This window comes from Emys orbicularis, chromosome 6 (genome assembly GCF_028017835.1).
Source record: "Emys orbicularis isolate rEmyOrb1 chromosome 6, rEmyOrb1.hap1, whole genome shotgun sequence".
Classification (NCBI taxonomy): Eukaryota; Metazoa; Chordata; order Testudines; family Emydidae; genus Emys; species Emys orbicularis.
In genome coordinates this window covers 75,018,869-75,041,066 of record NC_088688.1, presented here as the reverse complement: position 1 = coordinate 75,041,066, position 22,198 = coordinate 75,018,869, and the positions used below count along the sequence as shown (strand labels likewise).

General features: G+C 40.9%; 1 protein-coding gene across 1 annotated transcript in view; it reads right to left on the bottom strand.

Annotated features, from left to right (window-relative positions):
* HSD17B4 (hydroxysteroid 17-beta dehydrogenase 4) overlaps positions 1-22,198 on the bottom strand; it is a 127,657-nt gene that overhangs the window by 71,900 nt on the left and 33,559 nt on the right. The window contains exons 9-14 of the mRNA XM_065406047.1: positions 19,868-19,959; positions 17,838-17,862; positions 15,998-16,126; positions 4,712-4,815; positions 3,211-3,447; positions 677-728 (exon numbers count right to left, since the gene is read on the bottom strand). Coding sequence (XP_065262119.1) covers positions 677-728; positions 3,211-3,447; positions 4,712-4,815; positions 15,998-16,126; positions 17,838-17,862; positions 19,868-19,959 — 639 coding nt within the window. The remainder of the gene's footprint in view (positions 1-676; positions 729-3,210; positions 3,448-4,711; positions 4,816-15,997; positions 16,127-17,837; positions 17,863-19,867; positions 19,960-22,198) is intronic.

The following is a 22,198-nucleotide window of genomic DNA, read 5'->3' as shown; positions in this document are numbered from 1 at the left end:
TCTTTGGACATAGACCCTGATTATCCAATAATACATTTTTCAATGAAAATTTTGAAGGCAAGGGATAAGTGTGTCTTTGTTCACATCTCTATAAGGTCAAAAGCTTCTCGCTCTCACCAACAGAATTTGGTCCAGCTTGTCTTTCTAAAATTAAAAAATACTTAGTTAATTTCATTCTTTAAGTCTCCCAGACACAGGGATGTAAACAATGTAACAAAGTACAGTTTCTGGAAACATATTCTGACAATTTGTGATATCAACTCCCAGAGGTAATTAATTAAGTCTAATTAATGAGTTGATCATGAGCTATATATAACACATTGTGAAGGCACACTAATTTATGTTTAGTGAGCAACAGAATATTCTTTTTCAGGCAGCTCAGCAGAAAGCCAATTGTTACCTTGTTTTTACTAAGTACATCACAACAAATATAAACTATAGTTGTTAGACAAAAAAAAAAAAAAAGCACCATCTGATCAGATTTTTTTTTAACAGGACAGCTGATTGGAAAGTTCCAACACCAGTATGATAAAGCCACACACACAAAATACAGAGTAAATTTGCAACAGAAACCAGTTCAAAACAATGTATCTGTATTTCCTTATGTAATGCTGATACAAAATAAAAGTGAAGTGCTGTCATGGTGAATATGAAACCATCAGAGTAAAGGACTGACCTGAGGTTGGAAGTGGTTTATACAACTCCAGATATTGCTCACCATGCAGTAGCTGTGTAAAGATAAGCAGCACTATAATGACAATCAGTATCATTTGCCACAACTTCCCCCGTCCCTGTCATAAGCAAATATGTAGATACAGATATTTTGGAAATGTGTTCAGAATGAAAACATATTGCTACAAAATAGAGCAGTGAGAAATTATATCAAGTTCTTTCCACACCTGGATATTTTTAGCTGCACCAAGGCTATAAAAATACCAGTCGAAATTGACGAGTTCATTATTTCAGAATATTTTGTTATATTACTTAGAGTGTAGAAATTATTTTGACACACTCATCTTTGGAAGTTGTTGGTAACAGCCTAAAATCAAGCAGCCTTCCACAATCAGTCCTGACTTACAATCACACAGTATTTTCGTTGAACATACTGAGCATGGGGAGATCCAGGTTGGATATTAAGGAAAAACTTGCTAACTACAAGGATAGTTCAGTACCATAACAGGTTACCTAAGGGAGGTGGTGAATCCCCATCCTTGGAGGTTTTTAAGAACAGGTTAGCAAACACCAGTCAAGGATTGTCAATGTATACTTAATCCTGCTTCAGCCAAGGCAGATTGACTTGATCTTTTCAGGTCCCTTACCGCCCTACATTTCTATTTTTCTAAAATTCTAATTAGGAAGAAGCCATCAAAAAGATAAATATGGGCAATTTTATTGCCAGGTTAATCTCTGTCGTCTACCCCATCATGTGTCAATAACTCAAACAGAATAAATCAGTTAGCATGAGCCTACACACACACACACACACACACATCAATTTATAAGCATTTCCCATTACTAAAGATTTGAACACTCCAAGCTGCAGAACTTCTTTTCTAACCTTAGAAATCATCTTAAAAGGAAGTGCATTCAAAACAGAATGTCAATGAGCTGGATAGCAGTGAAAATGTCAGATTTCCTAAATTTTAAGTAAATGTTAAAATATTTCCAGCATATTTATGCTATCCTTTTAATCACTGACAAAACTTCTGAAGTGGAATCCAGTTTTCATAACGTCCAGCACCAAACAGTTATGATTAACCGTTCATTCACTCCTTCTGAGCATCTATTATAGATTCTCAATTAGCAGCAGATTTCATGCTAAGCAATGTGATTTCACTGAATAACACCAAGTTCCTAGGTTTAAAATTATTTTAAAAAATAGTTCAGGTGTAAAAGTAGACCTTTTAAAAAATGTTTTAACAAATATCCCAGCTATAATTTGGTGCTTTGAATGTTCAGTGTTACTAGATGGGGTAACAACCACTCAGATTTGTAATGCATGGAATTTGAAGACAAACAACACTGCAGGGGAGATGACCAAAGAGCCTTTTGACTGTAATTTACTTTAATGTATGGGACCAACGAGAGAGGGAGGATAACATTTGGCTCTATCCCACCATTCCCAGGATGCGGAGAATGGTATGCTCTTCTTCCCATAGCCTATGTGTAGAACATGGTAAGAATAATAGACACTACAACCTTTTGAGGGGGCCTCCCTCTGTTTTATGGAGCACTATGTTTTTTCCTTAGCTTCTCACAAACACAACAGGACATCCCATGTGCAGTCCACAAAAGCCAGCAGCAGTGATTCTGGTTCAATACATACATAATGTTAGGGGTTTGGCCATCTGGTGTTTGGATTTTGTTTGTTTGCTTTTTAAAGGAAACTTCAGAGTTTGAAGTCAAGACAGCTATGAAAAAAACTCAGGGGGTGGCAGGATAGTGACAAAAATAACAGCCATTTATACAGCTTTCTTTAGTTTTTATGCAGACCACAGTCCCAGTATGGAAAATGCTGTAAATCTTACATTTTGAAGCTTTTTAAAAATCGTATTTCAGCTATGAAATACTAAATTTCTTATGCCATCATATTCTTGAAGAATGCAGCTTTATATAATTTATACTTGTTTAATATACATATATATATATAGCTAAATGTTTACATAGATATATGTAGATACACACAGTTTGAAGAGTGTGTGCACCGCTGTACATTGTCAACTAAATAAAAAAAGCAAAGATTACACCTACTGTACTTGCTTTCTAGATTATCTATGGTAGAGAGCTTCATCCCTGGAAAGAGCAAAAGAAATTGCTCAAAAATAAAATCCCTCCATTAACAAAAAAGAAGTCAGAGCTAGATAAAGATTTTTGGTTTTTAATAAAGAGGATGCTGCTCTTCAAGCAAGATTCCCACTTTAAAAAAAAAAAAAAAAAAAAGAGAGAGAGAGAGAGAGATACATGTGATTCATAAGCAGCTTAGGGGGGAAAAAAAAAAAAAAAATCATGAACTCTATACCAGAGAGGTAGGTAACTCATTTCAATACAAGTTTTTCCCTGGGTTGCAAGAAATCAGAGCCTGTTACTTTTTCTCTTTCTAGAACAACAGCGATCTCTGAAGTTTTGGTGTATATACTGAGCCATTTCAATTACAGTCAATTTATATAGCATGCAACACAAAATAAATTGCAATGTCTAAATCATACATACCTTTGTGAAGTCAATGTTGAGTCCTGGAACACTAGAAAGTCCACCATCCCACATAGATGCCTGAGCTGGGATGACTCCAAAGGTAGGTAAGCAACAGAACTCTTCACTGCCTTCAAAAACAAATTTTAGATGGTCTGGATCCTGGGTTGACATTCCCACACCAAGAGCGTACAAAATCGGTTGCAAGTGAGTATAATTATACACCACTGTGGGCAACTTTTGGCCGACATATTTGCTCTGTGGATTAAAAATATATAGTATAATTCAAAGTTAAATGTTATGTAGTATTTGATTTCAATTTACTTTCTGCAGGCACAATCATCATATAGCTGCAACGTAATATATTAACAACCTTGCTATGATTACTTACATGTAGGACTGTCAAGTGATCCAAAAAAATTAATCACGCGATCCAAAAAATTAATCGTGCGATTGGCTGAACAAGTAGGAGGACTGAGTGGACTTGTAGGTGCTGAAGTTTTACATTGTTTTGTTTTTGAGTGCAATTATGTAACAAAAAAGACCCCTACATTTGTAAGTTGCACTTTCATGATAAAGAGATTGCACTACAATACTTGTATGAGGTGAATTGAAAAATACTATTTCTTTTATCATTTTTAGAGTGCAAATATTTATAATCAAAAATATAAACTTTGATTTCAATTGCAAACAGAATACAATATATATGAAAATGTAGAAAAACATCCAAAATATTTAATAAATTTTAATTTTTATTCTATTGTTTAACAGTGCGATTAATTGCAATTAATCTTTTTTAATCGTGATTAATTTTTTTTAGTTAATCACGTGAGTTAACTGCAATTTATCAACAGCCCTACTTACATGCCATGTCACAGGGAAGATATTTCTGGAACTGAAGTGGTATTTGTTTTTTTTCCTTTAAATATATTCCATAACAATAAATATACTGTAAGGATGCCCTGTCTATATCATCGTAGAATATATGGCAATAAAGAACCGCATCCTGCAAATTACACTATGCAGTATTTCAAAGAAAAACAACATTACAGTGGACAGCTCAATAAACAATCATGATTAAAGACCAACACTAATGAAATAGTTAGCACCATAATAGACAGCTCATCCCACCTAGAACTTGTGGGTGGGGTAAATCAGCCATGTGAAAGATAAGAAAAAGAGCACGTCACAAAAAGCCTTGTCTGTCAGGTAAAAAACAGATGTAGTGTCTTCACCATCATTCTAAACAATATCCTATTTAGGGTGTCTGAATGCTCCAAAGTGCAAGAGGTGGTAAGTCTGATAGTTTAATTTATAACTTCAGAAGTTCTACCGCCAATTAGAGAAAATGAGAGGAGAATAGGGTGCGAGTTTATTATTTCTGCTCTAGTTCACATCTAAAAAGCGACCTTTACAGAAAGCAAGCCAAAGCATCTGATCACACGCTGTGAGCAAGCTTGTCCTTGCTTTGGGTCTTTTGATAGCTACAAGATGAGTACCTTGCAGAAGAATTTTTACTTACTGGGTCAAAGCCTGAAGAAGCGGATCTAGTATAGCTTGTGGGATTCATGGAAACTCCTTCAGATTCTATTTGACTTAGCACATCATTCAGTATGCTTACCGACTCTGGAACAAACAAAAGGGAACAAATGATTTAAAAATAGCCAAAGAACCCTGCAAAAGTAGATCCTTCTTTCAATGACATATGGGAAAAATAAAAAATGGGGGCAGGGGTGAGTCAATATATACAGATTTCGCTAAACAGATTTTAGTTCTGTACCTTACTGATGCCTACAAACCATGTGTGGCAATTACATCCTACAGGTGTTCTACTGGCTCTGCACTAAGTAATGAGCTGTGATTCATATGAGGAAGGAAACAATATTTATTTCAAGCATGTGTCTGGAACAAATAGCTGGTGCTATACAACATTATCCTGGTCAGGCAACCAATTCCATAATTGTATATTAAATTCAACTTCCCCAGCACATGTTAAGAGAAGACATCTTGCATACTGTTTACTAATTTTGTCAAAAGACAGAATTTGATAATTAGTGCACATTTTCTCCTCTGTATACTTATTTCTTTGGGTATTCTAAAATCATGTTTTCTATCAATCATCCTCCTGTGCAAGCTGGGGTAAACAGCAAGAGCAATGTCATGATTTCAAGAGGCAGATTACTGCACAACAAAGTGGGTTAGTACAAAGCATATGTTGTATATGTTCAGTATGCTGAAAGCATGACCATCTCTCTGCCTGTCTCACCTGACCCAGCAAGGGCTGCTCAATGCCAGGCTCCATGCCTGGGTGAGATTCAGGCATTGATGAGCGCTTGCTGGCAGAAACTCAATCTGGATAAAATCAGTAATCCCAATACCAAACATTCAAAAACCAGTCTCCAAAAGATCATGAGCTTGGCTTAAAAAGAGATTTTTAAAAATTACTATTCTTCTCCTTCCTGATGATTTTTTCACTCTTAGAAGAAGCTATCGTCCTCCTATTTGTGCATGATCCCCGCAGGTACAAAATTCAACCTTAGAGGTACACACAAATGCAGGCCTCCAGGCTCATTGCTCAGAAGGATCTTAACCTCTCCTATCCCCTGGGGTGGGGGTGGGGGAGAAATGTCCACTCTTTTGCTCTTTATCTCCCTCTAACTAGGTAAGATAGGGAACTGCCCCACTGAAATTCTCACTGTTTTTGCCACCCAGTCTCCTGTTCTTCCCTTGCTTCTTACACTCATTTGTCCCCAGTAATTCCTTCCCTCACCCTCTCACAGTCTTCTCCCCACCACATTCTCTTGCAGCCACATCAACCTGCCCTGTGCCCCCATATTCTTCTGCACCCACCCTATCAGTTTCCTGTCCTGCTTCCCAACTCACCCCTCAACACCCGCCCCCCACTCTGATTCCCAGCACCTTCACAGTCTCCTGTCCTCTGCCTGGTCCTCACATAGTGTCTGAGGTGCCACCATCTTTCTAGAGAGTAGCTTAGCCTCAACCCCCTTGGAAACAATGTGACGTGGTGGCCATATTTGCTGGAGGCAGACTGTAGCTTCAGATCCAATGGGAAATGGTGGCTAGTTTGGGTAAAGGCAACCCTAAAGCTATCAAAAGGATTGTTTTTGCCTCTCTTAGGGAGGGTGTCTCTCTCTCAAATGTTACTAGAATTTGCAAATCTGGGGGTGGTTTTGTTTCCCCAGCAGCTGCTAACCAACCACAGAATGCCCCTCCCATTTGCCTCTAGCTAGAAGACCGAATCAGTTTTTCAGATGAGAACCTTGCTACCATGATTCATGCTGACATTATCTTAAAATGAGATTCCTGATATGCATTTTATATGGAACTATGCATTAAGCATCTGGAGACTTATGCTGGTACAGAATGGTGAAGCCCATCTTTTAAGTGGTGCATCTTGGCTGGAGCACATGATACCTGTGCTTTGGGAATCTTCGCTTATTGGTGTCTGGATGAAATCTTAAGGTTAGTGATTTGGGTTCCCCCCCACCATTAAGCCCTATTTCAGCAGTGTAACACTAATGGCAAAAAAAAGTGAACATCATTCTGGGATGTATCAGCAGGAGTGCTGTAAACAAGACACAAGAAGTAATTCTTCCACTCTGCACTGATAAGGCCTCAACTGATTATTGTGTCCAGTTCTGAGTGCCACATTTCAGGAAAGATGTGGACAAATTGGAGAAAGTCCAAAGGAAGCAACAAACATGATCAAAGGTCTAGAAAACATGACCTATGAAGAAGGATTGAAAAAAATGGGTTTGTTTCGTCTATAGAAGAGAAGACTGAGGAGGTCCATGATAACAGTTTTCAAGTACGTAAAAGGTTGTTACAAGAAGGGTGAAAAATTGTTCTCCTAAACCTCCAAGGATAGGACAAGCAGCAATGGGTTTAAATTGCAGCAAGGCAGGATTAGGTTGGACATTAGGAAAAACCTCTTAACTGTCAGGGTAGCTAAACACTGGAACAAATTGCCTAGGGAGGTTTTTACGAACAGGTTAGACAAACACCTGTCAGGAATGGTCTAGTTATTACTTAGGCTACGTCTTCACTACGGGGGGGGGGGGGGGGGTCGATTTAAGATACGCAAATTCAGCTACGCGAATAGAGTAGCTGAATTCGACGTATCGCAGCCGACTTACCCCGCTGTAGGGACGGTGGCAAAATCGACCTCTGCGGCTTCCTGTCGACAGCGCTTACTCCCACCTTCGCTGGTGGAGTAAGAGCGTCGATTCGGGGATCGATTGTCGCGTCCCGATGGGACGCGATAAATCGATCCCCGAGAGGTCGATTTCTACCCGCCGATTCAGGCGGGTAGTGTAGACCTAGCCTTAGTCCTACCTTGAGTGCAGGGATCTGGATTAGATGACCTACTGAGGTACCTTCCAGTCCTACACTTCCGACGATTCTAAATGGCCTGGGATCAGCCTATTTGAGATACTTGTGTCTCTCCATGCATTACTGCCACAGTTGTGGTCAGAAGCAGCATTTGACCTGGATCCACTTTGAAAGGGCAATTGGTAGAGCATTCTCAATGAGGGGCCCTCAGCTTTGGAACTACATCCTCTCTTGGGTACTTTCAGATCAGATTTGTTCATCTTCAGAGCACATTGCAAGGCAAATCTTTTGGGGGTGAGTGGGGGAGAAAGAGGGCTTGATGGAGGTTGGCTTTTGGGGAAGGACTTTTGTAGGGGGTTGCTGGGTTTGTAATTTGATTAGCTGTTCTTTAAATTCACAGCGAAGACATCTAGAGTGTGAGATATGCCCGTTAGGCACTGAACTTCTTGAGATATTTATTTCACAGTAGCAAGTGTAAGTTAATATATATTTTTCAGTATGTTTTTCATGACTGTTTAAAAACAAGATCGCTTTTAAAAGATGCTCTTCAGATGTCTGAAAGGCTTTAAGTAAGCCATTAAAATATTACCGCTGCAATCAGATGTGAGAATGGAGGGTGCTTTTGCTTTGTTTTTAAAAGAACACTATATTAAATAAAGGATCAATTTCAACCTTGTGAGCAGTTTGCTCGCTAAACTTATAGTCAAGAACCCCACAACTGACCAATATTCCTCCCATTTTCTAAAAGTACTGCTACAGCAGTGTGCAACTGCGGTGTCTCAACACATTAATTCACTTTAATCTCCACTGACCTGCTGCTGCCTGGCATAGGACACAGCAGTCCCACCTACAGCATTAGATTTACAATATTTTAGCAATTGACCAGACATGACTCATTCCTGTTATGCAAGGTTACATTTTCAATGCATCCAACCAAGACTCTGAGGAAATTAGATTACATTAAATGTCTGATATTTTATATTTAAGTGTCTTGTGAATGTTATCATCATGTGAATTAACAGATTGTCAAATTGAAAAAGACATTACTACATCAAAAACATTAAAATTAACACACATTTCAAACTAAACTACTTTGTATTATATAATAATTAATTCTTACTTCAGAAGAATAACTGTTTCTTTGTTTCTAGCTCTATTTTAGCATATGGCCGGCACTCCATAAATTACATATACATACACACATACACACACATAAATAAAGGTTAAAAGCATATTATTTAGGTTGCAAAGTCAAGCTCTTGAAAGTTAGGAGATGCCAGATTTATAGTTGCTCATGCAACCTTATGTCTGCCCCGCCCAACTCTCTGTCCACCCCCCATCCAGAAACTTGGGAGCTCCTGCACCATCTGGTGTCTCCAGAGAATGGGGACAGGCCACTGGGGTCATGTGCTAGGCCACAGGATAATCAGCCCAGTTCTGCCACATATACACAAAGCTGAGAATTAACTAACATGCTTAATTAAAAAAATGTTATATTTGTATTTAGTAAAAGGTGTTTTGTAAAAGTGTTTAGCTGTGCTGTGGACACACCTTTGCTGACCAATTGTGTAATCTTATTGCTGGGACCACTGCCTTTCCTCTCACAATCTCATCCCAGAGTGTGATTACCCTCTTTGTTGTGCCATATAGGGAAGCAGACAATACGCTCTTTGAGGCTCAGACATGTGCCAGTTAGCTATTGGGTGAGGTCACTAGCTCACTTTTGGATGCTGTAAAAAAACTTAAGTTAAAAAAAAACAAAAAAAACCCCACATGATTGCCATGTAATGACCTTTAGAAGGAAAATATTTCTGCCCATGCAGTAGCTCAAAGACATAAATTAATCCAGAATTTGAGTGTGTTGCCTAATGGCAACAAAATTTTTCATGTTAAAATTATATCATCATGTTGAAAGTATGTCATCATCCTTTTGTTCCTCATAAATTGAGTGTGGGAGGAGATTTTAATGCAACAGAACAGAACACTCAACTTCATCAAGGTTACGTGGGGTGTAAGTTAGCGCGTATGATCTGGTTTCAAACTTAGTGCTTTTTTCTTTTCTTAAAAAAGGGAAATACTGGTTATTTATACACTAAACAGTAAACAGAATATCTGAAATCTAAACTGGTAGGAGGAGAACTCATGGTCCTTGCCCCAGACACCAAAGAAGACCAGGCAGTCTAGTATCAGATGGCTTTCTGCGGTTTTTGCTGATCACTTACTTTCTTTGTCTGCTCATCAGCTGCCAGCTCCAGTTACAACCCACCCTCTCCCTCTCAGTCTCTGCACCAGGGATCAGCAACCTCTGGCACGCAGCCCGTCAGCCAGTTTGTTTACCTGCCGCGTCCGCAGGTTCGGCCGATCGCTGCTCCCACTGGCTGCAGTTCGCCACTCCAGGCCAATGGGGGCTGTGGGAAGCAGCGCGGGCCGAGGAATGTGCTGGCCACTGCTTCCCGCCGCCCCCATTGGCCTGAAGCGGCAAACTACGGCCAGTGGGAGCCACGATCGGCCCAACCTGCGGATGCGGCAGGTAAACAAACCGGCCCGGCCCGCCAGGGTGCTTATCCTGGCGGGGTGTGTGCCAAAGGTTGTTGATCGTTGCTCTACACCTTGGTCTCATTCAACTGCCCTCCACACTCCTCTCCTATCTCACCTTCCTCCTCTGACTATTCTTTCCCACACTCACTTACCCTGCCCTAGAATACATTTAAATAAATAAAATTAAAAGTCCCAGCAATTATTTAATTCAAAAAATCCAAAAAAGGGGAAAAAAGCACAGAAGAACATTATGCTGGCACACCATCAGGCTGTTAACTCTGCTTGTATGTTATATCCCCTTCCCCACTCGTTATCTTGTCTAGTAAGACTGTAAACTCTTTGAGGCAAGGACCATCACGTTTCTACAGAGACTAGCACAACTGAGCCCTTTGGTCCTCTAAGCAGTAGTGCAACGCAAACAAACAACAAAAAGAATGTAGGGGGGAAAAGAATTAGTAAGATAAACAAAAGTGATTGGCCACTCCCTGATAATGGTCTGGCTGTTTAAAAACATCACCAACAATTTTAAAAAAACAAAACAGCAAAACGTAGATAACCACATCGAGAAACAACTAGACTGCTCTTTTCCTTCAGTGACTTGATTTACCCATCAAGTATTATGAGTCAAATTAAAACTGGAAAAAACTTTCTAAACACATTACAGAATGGTGGAAGGCAAATTGGGAAATTTTTACTTAGAATGATTTTAGAAAACCCAGTCAGATTTGCTTTGCCTTATGAGATTATCTCTAGTATGTGAAGCTCATCTGAGATAGCTCCCTGCAGTTATTCACAGAATTCAGTGCATATGCACTAGGACATTGATCCAGCAAACCACTTAAACATGTGCTTAACTTTAGCATATGCTTAAGTGGTTTGCTAGATTAGGGCCTAAATGAGTTACCATCCAAATAATAGGTATTGAATATTTAATTTGTTTATATTAAAAATTAATGAGTTCCACTAAGAGTTTCTTTGTAAAATAATGTTGTTCTAAGAAGTCTAAAAAAAACTTTTTTATGTGTAATAGCTATTTAGAAATCACAGCTAACTCATGCCAAAATTGTAGGTCCAGTCCTAAAGATTATTACAAATGTAAGGAAAATTACCTTTCAAATGACATGTCGCACAAACTTCAACCCCTTATAATCTAGAAGGAATTAAAGTCAGACCACTCATTCAGAATTCCCAAATTATTTTTGTGCTGAGTCAAGCTACACATCTCTGATTATGGGATATTCTTGCAAATTAAAGGTAAATGCTTTAGCTAATTCGTATTTTTTTTAATTGCATATAATTTTTAGTACGTAATTGCTTTTTCACAGCATCCAATTACTTAAATTAACACTGGTAATAGTTTTTAATGAAATCTTTTGGGAGCACTTGAACTTGCAGATATATAAGGTACTTTTTTAATGCAAATATTCTAATTTGTTTCCCTTATTTAACAGTTGAATGCCTTTAGGCACTACAGAGGGGACTTTCATGCTAGGGGAAAACTTTCTGGGAAAATACTGGGGAAAAAACTGTCTAATGTATCATACTGAAAAATTAAATTTATTGACCTATCAAATTTCTTCAGAGTTTTCTTTAACTCTTTTGCTAATTCTCACAGATATGAGAGATTAAACAAGGGCTCATTCTCTCATTCAAAGCCCAGCTACACCTGTATCTTCATGCTGCTGAATTTTTGACATAACAGTCCTTTTCATAACACCACACTAAAGCAGAAGATGACATTGGGGTGTGAGAGAAAAATGTTACTGAGACATCTTCAACTTTAGCAAATGCAATATAGTTAAGTACTAATAGGGTATACTATACTGCATTTTGTATCCGTTTCTCTTATTTTGTATTTGTCCAAAGTGAAATACCCTGAAAAAATATATTGTATGCATTATGCTGATTTGCAGGAGAATTGCGGATCATACAACTTTTTTGGAACACCAATGAACAAATGGTTGTCTGCTCATCCAAGAATTTCTAGGTTTAATAAATTTACTTGTGTTAAACAATAGTACTTTGGGTTAATACTTTTTTCCATCAATATAAAATATAAAATATTAAATTCTGTCTGGTTTACTCTGCAAGCTCCTTGGGGGGCAGAAGTTATGATTTTCTATGTTTTGTACAGTGCTGAGCAAACGTATGGTACATAAGAACATAAGAACGGCTGTCCTGGGTCAAACCAAAGGTCCATCCAGCCCAGTATCCTGTCTACCGAAAGTGGCAAATACCAGGTGCCCCAGAGGGAGTGAACCTAGCAGGTAATGATCAAATGATCTCTCTCCTGCTGTCCATCACCACCCTCTGACAAACAGAGGCTAGGGACACATTTCTTACCCATCCTAGCTAATAGCCATTAATGGACTTAACCTCCATGAATTTATCCAGTTCTCTTTTAAACCCTGTTATAGTCCTAGCCTTTACAACCTCCTCAGGCAAGGAGTTCCACAAGTTGACTGTGCGCTGTGTGAAGAACTTCCTTTTATTTGTTTTAAACCTGCTGCCCATTAATTTCATTGGGTGGCCCCTAGTTCTTATATTATGGGAACAAGATGGGTACTAAATAAATAGCTGTATCAATCTGAAGAGAAGTTATAAAAACCAGTGTGGCAGCAGAAGTTATAAAATCAATGTATAAGCATGTTAAAACATAGGCATTACCAACTCAAGGAGGGAGATTTGACAGGGCTGGGACTGAACGAAAAAACAATCTCACTTGGCTCTTAATAGCTCCTGCCGGCTTTGTATTTCTGAAGAAAGTAAGAGAAGTGATCCCAAGAAGGAAGTGACATGAGATCAGCTGGGGAAAAATGTTACGTAGACTAGTGTGGTGCCCAAGATGAGCTGTGACAAGGCCAGAGAGTAAGTCGCTGCAGTAGCTGTGGCAAGAGATGACCAGGCATAGATGTGGGCTTCTATGGTAGGAGTTACTAGGAAGACACCGATTCTGAAGATAGCATAAAGGAAAAGAGCAACACGATTTGGTGAGAGCTTGTATATGGGACAGAACAAGAGCAGTCAAGAGCGACTGACTCTGCTGAAAGTAGTTCCAGGAAGAGAGCACAGAAAAAGTTCTTGGACAAGGACAGGGGAAGGTCATTAGCTATTAGTAAGAGATATTTCACTGGAGTGGATGGGGAGAAGCTAGGGATCCAATAGAGTTTTTGTCACAGGGTGACATGGGTCATTTAAGAGGAAAGAGGCCAGTGACTAGTCAGCTGACTCCTGACTGGGGCTTAAAGTTGGCACTTGGGCCGCCTCTCTAGAGGGGAGAGAGAACTGGTGACTCAGAGTTGCCTTACAGCACAGATGGAGTCAGTCAGAAAAGGGGCAGATGAGAGCTGCCTGAAACACAGAGGAAAGAGAAGCAGAAAAGAAGAGCTGACAGGCGTTGCTGGGAGAGAGCTGAGTTTGGAAAGAGAGCATCAACTGTAAGCTGCTAGTGAAGAGCTTGGAGGAAAGCTATTGATGAGAACTGAGTTTGGAAAAGCGGAAGATCCAGTTTGACAGGGGAAGCCAAGCCCATAAGCAAAAAGGTTGCTCCAGGAGGGTGCATCACCCAGAGACAGGACTAACAGGGAGTGAGGCCTTGAGGAGTGGAACACAGCAGTCATGGGAGTCCTTGGGGCAAAGACCTGAGTGAAGGATTGTAGAAAGTGAAGTCACCCTCAGATAGGGAGGCCTGGAGAGTGGTCCCTAGATCAGGGGCCAAAGGAACTTAGAACAAAGCGCTGCTAATGACTCTTGAGAAGATGACTTGCTGATATATCTCTGGAGAGGGGAAATGGGAAAAACCTGCTATATGCATTTGTTTATTGTGGAAAATGGTTTTGCTACCAGGTTTTGGGGGAAGTACTGCACTGATGTATATGAATGTGTTGTGCCCAGAGATAAGCTTTATATCAGACACTAGGAAACTATTTTCCTTTCATGGACAGAAGGAGGGAAATGCACCTGTCGTGCCACAGCCTGCCACAGGGCCACCCTATAATAGTGTTATTTTATTTCAATTAGATATTCCTAAGACCATTATGAAGCACCCTGCCCAAGGTGCTTTAACAAAATTCACACTGTCAGAACAACACTCAATACTAAGAGGAGAAGAAAACAAAGCCACAGATATACATTTCACACTTAGAAAACTTAGAAGTAATGGAAAGAAGGAACATGACTGTTGAATAGGCAGATGGGGGAGAGGGGGGGTCAAAGGAAATTTCATTTTGGAAAAGATATACAATAGTCATCTGTAGGATGAGAGAAAAAGCCATCCGAGAGAGAGTAAGACAGACAGAAGGATGAGAGTATGGGGGAGGAGAAAAGTCAGAAGATGGAAGGGGAGGTGGAGCAGAATGAGGGATTGATTAGAGGTAGGCAGCAGGAAAGATACCAGAGTCACACTGGAGTGAAATAGCAGAGGCAATGGGTAGAATGAAGGTTAGGCAGAGGGACGAGAGCTCTTGCTGCATAGTGCCAGTTTTGTCCCTGAAGGAATTAGTACGCTCTTGGCCAGAAAGGGAGGAGAGGAGGACAGGGAGCAATACTGGAAAAGGATAACATGGCCATCATAGAGAGGAGCTTTGTAAAGTCCAGGGTTGAGACAGTGACTAACATGGTACATAGGGTCTGGAGCTGCTGGTCAAATCAGGAAACAAGGGAGATGAAGCAAGAGGCAGTGGAGTCAGGTGGATCATCAAAGGGAAGCTGAAATTGTGACAGATATGGCAATCTCCCGCAATATCTTTAGGATATTTTACTGTATTATTGTGGGCTAGGGATTGTATGTAATTCCATGGTGGAAGTTGACCACAGTTCCTCCAGTAAGCACAATGGGGAGTGATTAGGCATATTCACTCAGGTTGCAATACCTCCGGAGAAGAACCACCACCAGTAGAGGCTCACATATACTAGTTCAAACGGGATTCTCCAGAGATCATCAGACAAAGAAAGGACTGTGTTTAAATTGATTCATGCCCTTCTTTCTGATCCAGCAAATGGACAGGACCATCTGTCCAATGGGGGCCCAATCCTTCTTGGGATTTTGGAAGGACTTTGGCTTACGGAAGCCCCATAAAGACCAATGGGTGACCTCTAATAAGCTGTTAGCACACAGAGAAACTTTTATTGTTTTGAATATGTTTTCTCTGTAATGTTTTCATCTTAAGAATAAATGTGCTTGCTTACAAAGGGCTGCTTGGTAAGTTATAACTGCCAGCAATGACGTTCATAGCCTCTGAAGAGAAAGCAAAGTGCAGATGCTGGCCTGTTTAGGCAGTCTGGCTTTCTGGAAATAAAGTTAGTGCAGGGAACTGCGCAGCCTAGAAAATGCAGGTTAGATGCAGGTCTCTGTCCAAGAGAGGAGTTGGGAGCCTAGAGTGGATGCCCTTGGAGAACCATGAAGCGGGAATACAGGTGTAGTTGCAGAATTTTGACAGAAGTCATCTAGGATAAGGAGGCTGGGGAGATCGCAGCCCCAGTGTCATGCCAGAGGGTCCCTAACCCCAAAGCTTTTCCTTACTTAAACTTTCAACAGTAACCCAAGATTCCAGTAGAGAAGGTAATACATTCCTTATTAACACATTGCTCTTGCATGCATTGGTGTACAACCAAATATACAGTTATCTTTAATCTGACTGTAAAACACAGAACTCATAGCAAAATTGAACACCTTAGCTAGGAAACCCCTGAGGAAGAGGACAAGCATTCAAAGGCACAGCAATAGCGTTAAAAAGGCCCAACTCTACTAGAATTGTGTAATGATTTATGGGACACAGCTGAAGGGGAAGTTCAACTGATTCAGCAGACTTTTTTCCCTTCTAAAAAGCATAAAATAAAAACCTGATGTTTCTATAAAACTCTCTCTTAGAGCATTCATTTCCCCAGACTGTTGTATTATACCAAAGACCTCCTTTACCTTGGATAGTCCGGGGCTTGCTGGCATTATCAAAGTCACAGATCTTCTCCCATTTATCTTGCACAGCCTCTGGTGTCATCGGATGATTCTTCTCCCTGACAATGGAACCCAGGGATCGCTCCCAGCGCACTAATTAAACAGCGAAAATGGAAGACATTGATCACAGAGTTCAAGGTGGTGGTCAACAAGACAAACTGCAGAACCCTTCAATTTCTTAGTGTGCTTTCTGAGAGATAATTAAAACTCATTCTAACCCTCCCAAAGGAGAAAGAAAACTAGGTCAGAACCTCTCTGATCTAACTCACAAGTGCCAGGTAGTTGAATTTAAAACAGTCTTTGCCATTAGTTAACACTTAAAGAATCATACCATGACATTTTAATTCCAATAAAACATGACAGAAATGTTTGTAAATGTGATTTCAGTTTTTGAACATTCCTTTTCACTAGGCAAGGAACACTTGTACCATAAACCAATTTAAGGAGTCTATTCAAGTTCTGCTTTCATAGGATTTTGACCACTGCTACTCTCTGAGGTTGTGGAAGGGCTTGGGAAGCTGTAGGTGAATCACAAGGGGACAACACTGTTGATGGAGAATGTCAGTGACAGAGAGGGCCAGAGATCAGTGTCTCAAAGCAAGCGATCTTTAGCACCCTGACTCAAGGAGATACTTTCTGGCACAGACAATCTTATCAATAGTCATCATGTTTCCAATCTTCCTTTTTAGAGAAAATTTTCGAAATAGTTAAAATGAAGCCAGCTCTGGCATGCTACAAATTTCCTTGACTACTATGAATCCATCTCTCAGCTTGGAAATGGCAAGGAAGTTGATCTCATTAATTGACTATCTTTTCTTGGTGATGGACAATGATCAGGTTTCCATGTTAATATTCTGAGATCTATCAGCACCCACTGCTACCATTTACCATGATTTGTTACTGAAAAGTTTACAGATGGAGCGACTATTGCAAGACTCCATTCTTTTCTCTTTGACAGGAACCAAAGAGTACTTCTGGGTGAATGGTCAACTGCCTCTTGTGGAGGGCACTTCAAGGTTCTACGCTGTCCCTTATCCTGTTCAATGAGTATAATAGGCTGCTAATGAAGAGGAAATGGCTTAGGGTCCATCTCATTAGAATACTGGTCAGAGCTGTTCAAAAAATTTCAAAATATTTCAACTAAAAACAGGGACAAATTTTTCAGGAAAGTTTTCAAAAGAGAATCTCATTTTTCAACCAGCTCTAATGTGAGAATCTTTGTATATTTTAAAAAAATAATCATGCATTTTTATAAGTTATAAGATGATTAGAGGAAAAGAAAGTTAAGACATCTTTATACACTGAAGTAAATTGTCCTCTTGCTCATCAGCCACTGAATGTTGAATAGAGGCTCAGGTGTTGTCTTTACCTTTATTATACACACCTTTATGTGTATTCACTTAAAGGTGAATACACATAAAAACAGATTAATAGCATGTACCTCCTACATATATGAAGACTACCCCTTGTGTTCACACATACTCTTTAGCTCTTGTAGCTAACATTACTAAGCCTCTTCAGCTAGTGTAAGTCAATGCAGGTCCATTCAAATCAAGGGAGTGGTGCCTATTTATACCAAATGAGGATCTGGCACACATGGATTATGGCACTCATTTCCTGTACTAAAATCTGCCCCATCTATTCAAAATATGCAGCCCACTAGAGACCAACAAAATTCTCCCTCTAGAAAAAGCTTTCTTTATCAACAGTCATTGTAGAAGAGAGAATGTGTAATTATATTAGATTTTTTTTTAATTAAAAAGAAAATAATCTAAATCAACCTACTACAACACAGTCTACTTACATTTACCAATCCATCCGGCTCCCACCTGCCAAGTGGGAAAAAAAATCGTTATCTGATTTGATCACAGGAATCAGTCAGACTTTTAGTGTTGGAAACAAGCAAAACCATTCTCTAGAGGGCATTTGTATAAGTGAGAACATAGCGACCTGGCAGAAATTAATTATAATTAGTGGTATTTTCCCAAAGAACTTTCTACTAAGCCTAGGTGCGCTAGCAGAATGAATAAGATTTCAATAGTTGTTTGGGAAATAGACAGCCCTATATTGGTGAATCCCATCAATGGCCTGCGTACCTAGGATTATAACTCATTTTACTGTAGAATCACTGACTCTCTGGAACTGCTGCTCACATAGAATGCTTCTCTGTGGCATCATTTTTGCCCCACTGGCAGAGTCAATGGGGAACTAAGCAACATGGCAAACACCTTCCACAGGAAAGTATTACAGCATAGGAGCAGACTGGATTCCTAGTCATTTTCTTTCATTAGAGACACTGAAAATTAAGTGAGAAAAGAGAGAAAAAGAAAGAAAAAGAAAAGGACTGGCTGGGTAAAGATATTTAAAAGATGGCACTTTGACAGGAACAGAAGAAGAGAAGCAGAACATTTGCACACTTTAAACTACATAATACCTCACACACATTTTGTTGGAGAGATTCAGATCTAAGTCACACTAGCTTGAGGCCTGCATGTGGCACAGAAACTGCCCTGACCAATGATCTAGCCAACTCTCCTTCATACATCATACATCACAAGAGAAGGCACAAGCCCATTTATAAGAAATATTTGCAAGATCTTAATTCTAAAAATGTGGTCAGCCTATGTGCTGTTAGATGGGGATTCTAAAATGTGTCTAAGTGACTTAAGAGAATAAATCTTTGACTGTCAATAGAATTTGTGCTTTTAAGTCACTTACACATTTCTGAAAATGCCATCATTTAAAGAAAGAAAAACATAAGCTATTGATGCCAACAAGCAATCTTTACTTTAATAAAAAAAAGAGGCTTGAAGAGCATGCCTCAAAGCACCCCAGAATCATAAATCTTTGATCCCATCTGGAAGTTGGTCTGTGTGCACCTGTTTCACATATGAATTGTGTAAATTCCCCCCTTTCTAAAAAAAGCACTGATGCAACTACATCAGACATGACAATAAAACTAGTTCTTTTCTAGGATTTTGATTTTTGGGAGAGATGCAAACCCACACTTACATGCACCTATCCTACACAAACAAAATATAATCACATCAACTTTAGGCTAGTGAAGCTGTAAGAGAATAATTACAGATAGAAGTCAGTCATAAACATACGAGACATACAGCTGTGCTGGAAAATAACTGTGCTCGTGTTTCTAAAGGGATAGTATCAACTTGAACTATATTCCTTTTTACAAATGGAGTTAGAACTAGCTTCAGGTTCTAGAGCTGATGCTGAATTCCTAAAATAAAGCCAGTTAACTGTGTCAGCACATTGAGAGAACATAAAAGGGATCCTGTGTATAGTCTGTGAATAACTTTTACACCCACCATTTTTTTGTGCAGAGAAATCAAATGTTCTCTACATTTCACCGATCTGTTATCAGAATAAGAGAAAGTAAAGGGTAGGAATATGGCCTGGTGCACCATAAGGGAGAGGGGGAAGGAGGAGACGGCCATTGCTATAAACAGACAGATCTATTCTGCAAGCTACCAGCACTGGAAATTTACAAACCTTTTGTTCACATGAGATGGAGCAATATAAAGATTCCCCTCACAATACAGCTACACTAACAAAAATTAATGCCACAAAAGAATATTTTACTACTAACATTAACATTTAACTACTTCACTATTGCCCAGCATATCTGGCACATGTAACAAAATTAATTTTTGGTGCTACCCTTTTTACTGGGTACATAGTATGCCACTGTTTCATTGTTATCACAACAGAATGCCACCACTTCAAAGAACACTGCAGCTCCAGAAGAGTGACTATAACTGCATTGGGTTACAAAAGAACAAACCTATTGCATGTTAAAATGCAAAAAAGTATCACCTCAAACAGACTGCCATTCTCCTGACACATCTCATGGCAAAGCCAAAGAACTAAGGGAGCCACATACTCTGGTTTGAAAGCATCCACCATATCTGGAATAAATTGAAAAACAAACAAACATCAGTATGAATACATCATTATTCAAATACTTTATTCACCAAATCCTTCCTCATCATCATTCATTTCTACCCACTTTCTGGAAGGAATGATCAAATTCACTGTAATTTGAATGAGTTGTGCTGCATATCCTTTCCATTTTTGTCTTCGTAAATGTTACTTTGTTTCAGGAGCACTAAAACAGATCTCTAGCTGTTCTATAGATAAAAGTTAGCTGATAATTTCAATACAAACTCCCAGGAGAAGGGCTTGGAAGGTTTAACAGTGCAGGTGTTTCCAAATACCCTCAGTGATACACAAAAAAGTATTTATTTTAAAATAATGCCCTTTTTAGAATTGTTTCACTAAGGCAAAGGAAGACAGATCTCCATCAATATCTGATGGACAGAAAATAAGCATTCTCTGCTTTAGGGGAAATCAGCATTACCAAACTTCTCCCGCAACCTCATTCACTTTCACTAGGCTGGGGTAGGGTATTGGGGTTCGGGAGGGGTGTGGGCTCTGGGCTGGGGCCAAGAGATTTGCAGTGTGGGAGGGCGCTCTGGGCTGGGCCTGGGACAGGGGGCAGGAGGTGGTGAGGGGTACAAGCTCTAGGAGGGAGTCTGGGTGCAGGAAGGGGTACAGGGTGCTGGCTCTGGGAGGAGGGGTCAGAGCTGGGGTGCAGGAGGAGGGTGCAGGAGGGGGTTTGGGGTGCTGGCTCTGGGAGGGGGCTCAGGGCTGGGGGTTGGGGTATGGCCTTCCACCGGGCAGCACTTACCTCCAGCAGTTCCCGGTCGGTGGCGCAGCGTGGTTACCACTAAGCCAGGCTCCCTGCCTACCCCGGCCCCACGCCGCTCCTAGAAGGGGCCAATACGCCCCTGTGGCCCGGCAGGGGGCACATGGCTCCATGCACTGCCCCTCTCTGCAAGCACCGCCCATGCAGCTCCCATTGGCTATAGCTCCCCGTTCCCAGCCAATGGGAGCTGCGGAGGCGGTGCTTGCAGGCAGGAGCCGTGCGCGGAGGGAGATCCCTGCCCCTCCATCCCCAGGGCTGCGCTGGCCACTTCTAGGAGCAACATGGGGCCAGGGCAGGCAGGGAGCCTGCCTTAGCAGCAGCCCCACTACACCACCGGAGATTGCAATCAACTGGGAGATCCTCTAGGATCAACCAGTCGATCACGATCGACCAGTTGGTGATTGAAAGGATTACTAGAATAACACACAACTGAAAAATTGTGCAGTTGACTATCAATCGTCTCCCTCTCCATTCAGTGCGACATATATGGATGAGAAAAATCAACAATAGGTTTCATACATTTTACAAAACACACATTCTTCTGCCTAGTATTCATAGGCCATGCTATTAAAAATGCAATACTCTATTAACTTTCCACACACAATGAATGGGCAAATGAATTAAACAAAACTGGCCTTGCAATGCTTTGGAGACAGCAAATATTTCAGGCAGTCCACTATAAAACCAACAACAGAATATATCTTTGATAAATCAAGAGGAGTCTAAGATACGAACTATAATTAAGGCTGCTAGTTTGTCACGGAGGTCATAGATTCTGTGATCTCCGTTACCAGTGTGGCTGGCCTGGGGGCTGCCTGAGAAGCACAGGCAGCCCCTGGGCCAGCCGCACCAGCCACTACTGGGGCAGTCTTGGCCACCGCACCCTCCTCCCCCAGAAGCAGTAGGAGTTTGGGTGTGGGACAGGGCTCAGGGCAAGGGGTTGGGGCACGGGAGGGGGTGAGGGCTCTGGTTGGCGCTTGGCTCTGGGGGCTCCCCGGAAGCAACGCTGCCTATGCCTACAAGCACGCTGCCTATGCCTACAGACACTGCCCCCGCAGCTCCCATTGGCCACGGGCGGAGCCGGCGCTCGGGGTGGAGGCAGCACATGGAGCGAGGTAGGGAGCCTGCCAGCCCTGCCCACCCCCCCAGCACCAGTGGGGGTCCCAGGCTGCATGCTGCCGCCGGCCGCCCCCCCTCCAGCACCAGCGGGGGTCCCGAGCTGCATGTTGCCGCTGCCCACCCCTCTCTAGCAACAGCGAGAGTCCCGGGCTGCTCCCCCCCCCCAGCACCCACGGGCCCCCCCACCAAGATTTAGTCAGGGGTATATAGTACAAGTCATGGACATGTCACGGGACGTGAATTTTTGTTTACTGCCCGTGACCTGTCCATGGGTTTTACTAAAATTACCCGTGACTAAAATGAAGCCTTAACTGTAATCA